This window comes from Tachysurus fulvidraco, chromosome 19, assembly GCF_022655615.1.
Source record: "Tachysurus fulvidraco isolate hzauxx_2018 chromosome 19, HZAU_PFXX_2.0, whole genome shotgun sequence".
Classification (NCBI taxonomy): domain Eukaryota; kingdom Metazoa; phylum Chordata; class Actinopteri; order Siluriformes; family Bagridae; genus Tachysurus; species Tachysurus fulvidraco.
Window position 1 is genome coordinate 16900360 of NC_062536.1, and position 9996 is coordinate 16910355.

Sequence of the window (9996 nt, forward strand, 5' to 3'; positions counted from 1 at the left end):
AACGATTATTCGTGTTATAGTGTATAGGCATAAAATGCTATTTTTAGCGAAACATCACATATATGATCCAAAACATAGCACACGGTTAATAAGAAGATAGTTTTGATTGAGTGGGGAAATGTTTTTGAGATACACCAGTGGGTGGCCGTTTTAAATTGTGACAAACTTTGGCTTCTCGCACGTGAGTGTTTTCGGCATTATCAAATTTATTGTATATGTGTTTTATTTTATTTTACAGCACAAACTAGTTCAAACTGAGTCTACACGGGATTAAAACGTCTTAAATAAACCCCATTGTGTTCAGTTCACTCTGTGCGGAACTCTAGCAGTGAACTTTCACCCAAGTGTGTGTTTAATGATGAAATACACTTTATTTATTGTGTGCGTGCGTATGTGTGTGTGTATATATATATATAATGTGTGTGTGTGTGTGTGTGTGTGTGTATATATATGTGTTTGTATGTGTGTATATATGTGTGTGTGTATATATGTATGTGTATGTGTGTATATATGTGTGTGTGTATATATGTATGTGTATGTGTGTGTATATATGTGTTTGTATGTGTGTATATGTGTTTGTATGTGTGTATATGTGTTTGTATGTGTGTGTGTATATATGTGTTTGTATGTGTGTATATGTGTTTGTATGTGTGTATATGTGTTTGTATGTGTGTGTGTATATATGTGTTTGTATGTGTGTATATGTGTTTGTATGTGTGTATATGTGTTTGTATGTGTGTGTGTATATATGTGTATGTGTGTGTGTATATATGTTTGTATGTGTGTATATATATGTTTGTATGTGTGTATATATGTGTCTGTATGTGTGTTTGTATGTGTTTGTGTGTATATATGTTTGTATGTGTGTGTGTGTATATATGTGTATGTGTGTGTGTATATATGTTTGTATGTGTGTATATGTGTTTGTATGTGTGTATATATGTTTGTATGTGTGTATATGTGTTTGTATGTGTGTATATGTGTTTGTATGTGTGTATATGTGTTTGTATGTGTGTATATGTGTTTGTGTGTGTGTATATGTGTTTGTATATGTGTTTATATGTGTGTATATGTGTTTGTATGTGTGTATATGTGTTTGTATGTGTGTATATGTGTTTGTATGTGTGTATATGTGTTTGTGTGTGTGTATGTGTTTGTGTGTGTGTATATGTGTTTGTGTGTGTGTATATGTGTTTGTGTGTGTGTATATGTGTTTGTATGTGTGTATATGTGTTTGTATGTGTGTATATGTGTTTGTATGTGTGTATATGTGTTTGTGTGTGTGTATATGTGTTTGTGTGTGTGTATGTGTTTGTGTGTGTGTATGTGTGTTTTGTGTGTGTGTGTATATGTGTTTGTATGTGTGTATATGTGTTTGTGTGTATATGTTTTTTTATGTGTGTATATGTGTTTTTTATGTGTTTGTGTGTTTGTATGTGTTTGTATGTGTTTGTGTGTGTGTGTATGTGTTTGTATATATGTGTTTGTATGTGTGTATATGTGTTTGTATGTGTGTATATGTGTTTGTATGTGTGTTTATGTGTGTGTGTGGGTGTGTGTATGTATGTGCGTGTGTATATGTGTTTGTATGTATGTATGCATGCATGTATGTGTGTGTGTGTTTTATGTATGTGTATGTGTGTGTGTGTATATATATGTGTTTGTATGTGTGTATTCTGTGTGTGTGTGTGTGTGTTTGTATGTATGTATGTGTATGATGTTTGTGTGTGTGTGTGTGTGTGTGCAGATATTACACAGCACACAGAGACCATGAGCTGTCCTGAGAAAAACTGCACACAGCCTCATGTAGTGAAAGAGGAGGTAAATATTCACACTATCCCTGTTACTGAAATTATTTATAATCGTATCTGAATGTTAAGATTTGTTCTGAACATCTCACACTCTCTCTCTCACACACACACACACACACACACACACACACACACACACACACACACACACACAAACACACACACGCTGTAACCTACCTATACATGTGTAGGTTACAGCGACTGGAAAGTGGGTGAGGCTTGAGAAGACCACGTATGTTGATCCGTCTGGAAACACCAGGTAATAAACCTATCTTGTAAAAGTCTTCATTATTCATCTGGATTACAAATGACTCTCAGACAGAGTTTCAGCTGCTCATTTTAATGTCATTATTTGTCAGTAGGCTACACGTTTGTTTTGTTTGCCGGCCCAACTCGGTTTTCTGAAGCATTTCAGAAACAACTATGCAATTAACTATGCATTATTACTTGCAAGTGTTCTCCAGGTTCTTGTTTTTAATTAACCGCAATTTTTTAAACAATCCCAGCAGGATTCAGATCTGGACTTTGACTCAGTCACTGTAGAATATTGATTTTTCTTTGTCGTAAACAACTCCTGCATCGTTTAGGCTTTGTTCTGTCGACAGCAGAAGCTTCTACCAAGGTTCAAAGCAGACGAGCTTGTAATATACACCCTGTATTTTGCTTCATTTATTCTCTCTTCAATTCTGAAGAGGAAAAAAGACTTAAAAAGTGTGACGCTACCACCACCACCACCACATTTCATGCTCAGCAGCCTTTACCTTGTTTTTGTATACGTTATACTGTTCAGTTCTGTTGTATCAGTGCAGACGTGCTCATTTCTGTAGTCTCGACGTTACACCACGTCGTGTTCCGAGTGTGACAGTAAAGCGGCTATGGGATTATTTTGCGCAGAAAGTTTTAACAATGTGTTCTGCAATCGTCTCTCATGCAGATTGTGGGAGACGGTGAAGAGAACAACCAGACCAGAGAACACTGCTGTAGACGGTGAGCTCTCGTGCAGAATGTGAATAAAATCAGAACACAATTTATCCCCATATCAGTAATAGCTCTTTAAATCTGTTCAATAACAACTGGGAGATAGTCGTGTTGTTGTTTTTTTGTATTTTAAATATATAACCAAATCAAATTGTTATATCTATGAACTATTATTACTTTTCAGTGCTGTTTTATAATAAAGTAAATAATTTATTTACTTATTGAATATTTAACTTTTCTCTCCCAGTCCAAAGAATTGCGCTGTAGACTGATTGGCATCTCTAAATTGTCTGTAGTGTGTGAATAAGTGTGTGTGTGTGTGTGTGTGTGTGTGTGTGTGTGTGTGTGTGTGTGTGTGCGCGTGTGCGCGTGTGTGTGCACTCCTGGGATAGAGTTCAGATTCCCTGTGATTCTGTGTAGGATAAGTGCTACAGAAGAGGGATGGGTGGATGGAGGGATGGATGGATGGATGAAGATCAGCACTCAGAAACACTACTGATTCCACTTATTTGTCAGTGTAGGTGTGGGGATCATCGCCATCCTGAAGAGAACTCTGCATAAGGACTGTGTGGTGTTGGTGAAACAGTTCAGGCCTCCGATGGGATGCTACACTCTGGAGTTCCCTGCAGGTCTGCAGCTTTGCGAACCTCAACAGCATTGTTCTCTATGGAGCTGTAAGCAATAATAGAAAGAGTCTTTAGCTGTGTGTGTGTGTGTGTGTGTGTGTGTGTGTGTGTGTGTGTGTGTGTGTGTGTGTGTGTGTGTGTGTTAGGTCTGATTGACAATAATGAGAACGCTGAGACGGCTGCACTGAGGGAGCTGAAGGAGGAGACGGGCTACAAGGGAGAGGTGATGGGAGTCACTCCAGGTAACAGAGACTGGCTGAAATGTAAATTAATGTGTGTGAGAGTGTATGTGTGTGTGTGAGAGTGTATGTGTGTGTGTGAGAGTGTATGTGTGTGTGTGAGAGTGTATGTGTGTGTGTGAGAGTGTATGTGTGTGTGTGTGAGAGTGTATGTGTGTGTGTGTGAGAGTGTATGTGTGTGTGTGTGAGAGTGTATGTGTGTGTGTGTGAGAGTGTATGTGTGTGTGTGTGAGAGTGTATGTGTGTGTGTGTGAGAGTGTATGTGTGTGTGTGTGAGAGTGTATGTGTGTGTGTGTGAGAGTGTATGTGTGTGTGTGTGTGAGAGTGTGTGTGTGTGTGTGTGAGAGTGTATGTGTGTGTGTGTGTGAGAGTGTATGTGTGTGTGTGTGTGAGAGTGTATGTGTGTGTGTGAGAGTGTATGTGTGTGTGTGAGAGTGTATGTGTGTGTGTGAGAGTGTGTGAGAGTGTGTGAGTGTGTATGGGGGAGAGTGTGTGTGTTCATGTCATCAGAAAGGCTAAGCAGTGTGTGAGTATGTCTGAGTGTGTGCGTGTGTGAGAGTGCGGGTGCGTGTGTGAGAGTGCGGGTGTGAGGGTGCGGGTGCGTGTGTGAGAGTGCGGGTGCGTGTGTGAGAGTGCGGGTGTGAGAGTGCGGGTGCGGGTGCGTGTGTGAGAGTGCGGGTGCGTGTGTGAGAGTGCGGGTGCGTGTGTGAGAGTGCGGGTGCGTGTGTGAGAGTGCGGGTGCGAGTGCGCGTGCGTGTGAGAGTGCGCGTGCGTGTGAGAGTGCGTGTGCTTGTGTGAGAGTGCGTGTGCTTGTGTGAGAGTGCGTGTGCTTGTGTGAGAGTGCGCGTGTGTGCGTTAATGTCATCGGGAAGGCTAAGCAGTGTGTGCTTGTGCATGAGAGTGCGTGCGAGAGCCTGCCTGCCTGCATGCGTGCGAGAGCCTGCCTGCCTGCATGCGTGCGAGAGCCTGCCTGCATGCGTGCGAGAGCCTGCCTGCATGCGTGTGTGCGAGAGCCTGCCTGCATGCGTGTGTGCGAGAGCCTGCCTGCATGCGTGTGTGCGAGAGCCTGCCTGCATGCGTGTGTGCGAGAGCCTGCCTGCATGCGTGTGTGCGAGAGCCTGCCTGCATGCGTGTGTGCGAGAGCCTGCCTGCATGCGTGTGTGCGAGAGCCTGCCTGCATGCGTGTGTGCGAGAGCCTGCCTGCATGCGTGTGTGCGAGAGCCTGCCTGCATGCGTGTGTGCGAGAGCCTGCCTGCATGCGTGCGAGAGCCTGCCTGCATGCGTGCGAGAGCCTGCGTGAGTTAACTTTTTAACACGAGTACTGGAACAAAAACAAAAAACATGCTTCTGCTCTGCTGACACATCCAGTGTGAAACAAACTGCACAAAATTTACATTAACATTAACTCAGTGAAACCGACACTGAATGTTAATCATGGTTAAGTAATCAATCCCTGTTCTGTGTCTCTTATTCAGTCACCTGTCTCGATCCTGGTCTGTCTAACTGTAGCACACACATCGTCATGGTCAACATTAATGGGGACGATCCTGAAAATATCAACCCCACGCAGCAGCTCGGTAAGACTCCAGTGTAGCATCTGTCCTCGTGATCGTCTGCTCGGGCTTTTTTACTCACAACAGACTTTTTTTTTTACTCAAATTTTTTGCACTAATTTCATTACATTTTTCCCCTTTTGCCTTGTTTTAGGTGACGGAGGTAAAACACTTTATTCTTAAAAATGATAATTAATAAATAAATAAATGCACTAGTATATATTTTTTATTTTTTTTTTTATCTCAACATATATTTTTCCCCTCCAGAATTTGTCGACGTGATTCTTCTACCTTTAGATGAATTTCAGAAGAAAATAGACGGTGAGTGTTCTTACTTAGATAAAATAAAGGAAAAAAAAAGTGCCAAACTTTACTTTACTAGTCTGAAAGTAAATCAGAAGTGTTCACAAAATGTGGCAATAATTAAGCAACAAAAGAAGATATAAAATAGACTTTTAATATTATTATATTATATTTTCTTTTCTTTTATTATATTATATTATTTTATATTATACTATACACTGCAGGGCACGGTGGCTTAGTGGTTTGCACGTTCGCCTCACACCTCCAGGGTTGGGGGTTCGATTCCCGCCTCCGCCTTGTGTGTGTGGAGTTTGCATGTTCTCCCCGTGCCTCGGGGGTTTCCTCCGGATACTCCGGTTTCCTCCCCCGGTCCAAAGACATGCATGGTAGGTTGATTGGCATCTCTGGAAAATTGCCCGTAGTGCAAACCATCTACATAAATATGAACATTAGAGATGGGGGACTCGAGTCATATGACTTGACTCGAGTCAGACTTAAGTCGCAAATTTGAGACTTGCTTGACAAATATTAAAAAAGACTCGACTTTGACTTGACATTCATGACTTGAGACTTACTTGTGACTTGCACGTGTGTGACTTTCTCACACCTCTGATGAACATATTCTAAAAACGTGCGGTTATTTAACAAAGAAACACATGTAGAAGGCGATGAGACGTAAGACACGATCTTGTCTTGTGACTATAAATGATTAATGAAATAAAAATCCTCACTACACCATCCACAGTCCTGTTATGGATCATATCCCTTTCTCATTCCGTTTGTTTTCTGTGTTTTATAGAGTTACTGAAGAAGGAGAAACTTGTGGTGGATTCCAAAGTGTATATTTACTCCATGGGAATGTCCCAAGCTTTCTTTAAACCCAACGAGCTCCCGGTGCTCAAACAGTGAGGCATGAAACGAAACCCACCAATCCTCCACGGCTGGGAAAACGCTCCGGCACGAACGCCACGAGTCACGCGCTTTTCATCAGCCGCCGAGAGGATTTTAACAGACTTGAGAGGTTTATCACGTTAGCTGAACATTCCTAACACTAACAGCACTGACTGCGCTGTTACAAAGTAATAAAGCCTATTAATAACAGTGAATTAATTCATTAAAGACCAAATAAAGCTCAATAAAGATACTGCAGTACAGCGGTGCGGTGATTAAAGACCAGAAAACTGATTCGTTATCTTCTGAGATACTGTGATGACTGAGTTCTATGTGTCGAGTTCAAAAGCAGCTGTGTGTGAGTTGTATTAACTTTTATCTAATAAACCTTGTGTTAACACGTGTCTCACGTCGTCTCTCACGTGCTCTGTAAACCGTTACAGCATAAAAGGGGGTGCCAATAAATTATCCACCTTCTCGATTAAGCTTAGCTTCTTTACACAGCAGCACATCGTATCGTACTGTATAGAATTTAATATCCTCACGGGTATTCAGGTGACGTCACGTGACTTCACGTGATGTCACGTGAAAACATAAAACAGCACAACATGGACATGTGGCATATCAAAACACTCAGCCCAAGGAGGGGAATTGCATCACAGGGTTTCGGATGACGTCACACGATCATCTCCACTTGCCTCCAAATGTTTTGGCACTCTAGTGCTCAACTAGATTTCACAAGTTTTATGTCCACTTGCCTCCAAAAGTAACACTGACCCTTATGTCCACTTGCCTCCAAAAAGCACTGGCCTTTGCGAATACTTGCCTCGTCAAAGCCAACATCAAAGTTTGTTGAGACGAACTTATCAAATCTAGTTATTAAATGATGTAGAAAGGAAATGCAACCTATTTATCTAAACCCTGCTCTCTATCTGACCACAACATCTCTGACAGCTTTACCTTGATGCTAATTAAAACAACTTAGAAATTTCTCACTCATGGTTGCGTCAGCTCCAAGATCTCATCTCTAAACTAATCGAATGACCGACATGCTGCAGTCAGGTGTGAGAATGAATTTAAACACCTTGAGGTTCACTTCAGGTTGAGGTTCAGACAGTTTTGAGAAGAAAGCGGTGCCATTACTTCTGAACACCGAGGAGAATTTCTACAGTGTTTTATATAAGAAGCCAATGAGAAATGCTTATGATGCGTTATTAGAAAGTAAGAGACATCTGAGGGTTTACAAAAAATAATTAAAAAAATGAATTTATTGATTGTTTACAAGCGATTCTGAACTACACTTATTACAGATATGAATATATATTTATACCACAACGAATCTAGTTGGAATAAGGTGGGTTAGTTGTAATGTACTGCAGGTTAATATTAATTATTACCAGTTTAATAATGAACGGATTTAGAAACCGGTTGATTTTTTTAATGAGACGTTTATTTAAAGTTAAGGTTTTAGAAACAAAACGTTGCCTTCGTTGTCGGCAGATCGCTGTGATATCAATGGATTAACAAACTCTGAACTAATGGGTAGGATGATGGTTAAAGGGGGTTTAGGAGGGGTTGAGAGGGGGGTTAGGGGGTATTTAAGGGGGTGGGAGTATGCTCTGTATAACTTAGAATCATAATATACTTCAAAACATATTTACAACAATACATAAATATTTGCATTTATCTACTTTTTCTGAATAGAAATTTGATTCATATACAAAGTTTTGGAAACGGTTTACATGTAACTCTGACCATTTTAACTGCTCCAGAGATCTGACATCTAATTGGCGAGAAGAAGAAGGGATGAAAGAATGATGGCCTTGTGACAATAGAACGGAGGAAAAGTTATCAAGTTGTTTCTTACCACCTCACATGGTTAAAGGGGTTAAATAAATCAATCAAATCACTAATGCTGAAGCCTAGGTGTGAAATACGTACCATAGATGCTTGTCAAATATACTCACCACTGATGCTGTACATCTTATGAAGGACACGAGGAGATGAATATGAGGTGATGACGGCCTCCTGAGAAAATCCACCTCTCCATCAGGATCCACATGCTGCTTTCTGCTAGGAGGAGCTTCTTGATCGTTGCCCTCTTTGTGCCTTTTCCTGCTTGTGCCTTGCTGTGAGGAATGGTCACATAGGCCTGAACACAAGGCTGACAGTCACTATGTTTATTAATGTGGAAACGATGCCGGGGCAGAGAAATAGTAGAACGGAGTGGGCTCCTCATTGGGGATGGCCTCCTTATCATGAGAGGGGATGGGATCCTCACAGTTAAGTGACAGGTGATGAGATCCTAAAAGGCAATGGGATCCTGACAGGGGATGGGATCCTCACAGTTAAGTGACAGGGGATGGGATCCTGAGAGTGGATGGGATCCTCACAGGTTATAGGCTCCTCACAGGGGATGGGATTCTCACAGGTGATGGGATCCTCACAGGTGATGGGCCCCATAAAGGTGACAGACCTCTCATAGGTGGAGATGGACTCCTCATCGATGTTCACCGCCATCTCGTGCTTCATTCTTCTGACAAGGCCTGTTGTCGTCCTCCTCTTAATCACTGAGCTCTCTGCTGTAGTATTCAGACCTTCTATAATTGTGTATACATTGTCACTATTTACGCTATCTACTATTTTCTTACAGTATCATGGCTTCACAATTATTCACTTATTTCTCTTCTAACCATTTATTTATTTTAAATATATTAAAAATCCCTTTTGTGTCCATTTGAGCCTCAACAGTTAGATATGCTAACATAGTAGCCATCTAACATAGCTAAAATTACTAATTGACTTGACTTTCATATAAATAAACTTTTAGTAAACTTCAAGAAGACAATCTGACTTTCCCTGTTTAACACTTTGTACTTAAAAACATTTAACACTCTTAATATCGCCTGTAGTGTTGTAACTTTAGGTCCGCTAACGTAATGATCGTGTATATAAAACAATTAGCCAAATAACGATTAGCTGACCTGATCGCTTTTGTCAAAACCAACTAACCATATAAACAATATTCCTGAATGCGTTTTTGCCTGTTTAGTGATATTTTGACACTTAAATGAAAACCGTTCCAGGGATCGTACCCTCCGCTCCATTCGGGTTCGGGGGCCACGTCTTCTCCTACAAGGTTAATCGTCGTTGTAGATGAATCAAAATAGGGGTGTAGCAATAAATTGCTAAATATAATCCAAATTACTAGGTAGCTGGCTAACTTTTCTGTTAATTGGTGTCATGAGCATTGTTCTTGAGACTGTTGTGTTAAAAATTTTAGGGGATCATCAGCGTCAATATGACTCAAGCCAGCCTGTCTTGCACCAACCCCCATGCCATTTTCCTTCATTCTGCTATTTGATATAAACATTATGTGAATCTCTTGACAAGCATCTGCATATTTTTTCTTTGCCCTGCAGCCACATGATTAGCTGAACTATGCATGTTCATGCAGGTGTACAGCTGTCCCTGATAACGTGGACAGTGAGAGGTCTACTGACCTACATACTGCACACTCAGATATAAACAGGGGGCGCTATTTCTCAAGTGTTTAACCAAATCTTTACAAAAAAGCAACACATTGAACCAAACA

General features: G+C 40.9%; 1 protein-coding gene across 3 annotated transcripts; it reads left to right on the forward strand.

The window, feature by feature from the left end:
• Nucleotides 1-40: 40 nt before the first annotated feature.
• On the forward strand, nucleotides 41-6805 carry nudt5 (nudix (nucleoside diphosphate linked moiety X)-type motif 5). 3 transcript variants are annotated; one of them, XM_027134310.2, is made up of 10 exons: nucleotides 46-181; nucleotides 1748-1821; nucleotides 2003-2070; nucleotides 2746-2798; nucleotides 3311-3418; nucleotides 3562-3657; nucleotides 5130-5231; nucleotides 5362-5370; nucleotides 5475-5528; nucleotides 6310-6805. In XM_027134310.2, the coding sequence occupies exons 2-10, from the start codon at nucleotides 1771-1773 to the stop codon at nucleotides 6417-6419; spliced, it is 651 nt and encodes a 216-aa protein (XP_026990111.1). In that variant the 5' UTR covers nucleotides 46-181; nucleotides 1748-1770; the 3' UTR covers nucleotides 6420-6805. The 3 variants fall into 3 exon arrangements, with proteins under 3 accessions (XP_026990113.1, XP_026990111.1, XP_026990112.1); XM_027134311.2 differs by lacking the exon at nucleotides 46-181 and adding an exon at nucleotides 191-344; XM_027134312.2 differs by lacking the exon at nucleotides 5362-5370 and having other exon boundaries at nucleotides 41-181.
• Nucleotides 6806-9996: the final 3191 nt, after the last annotated feature.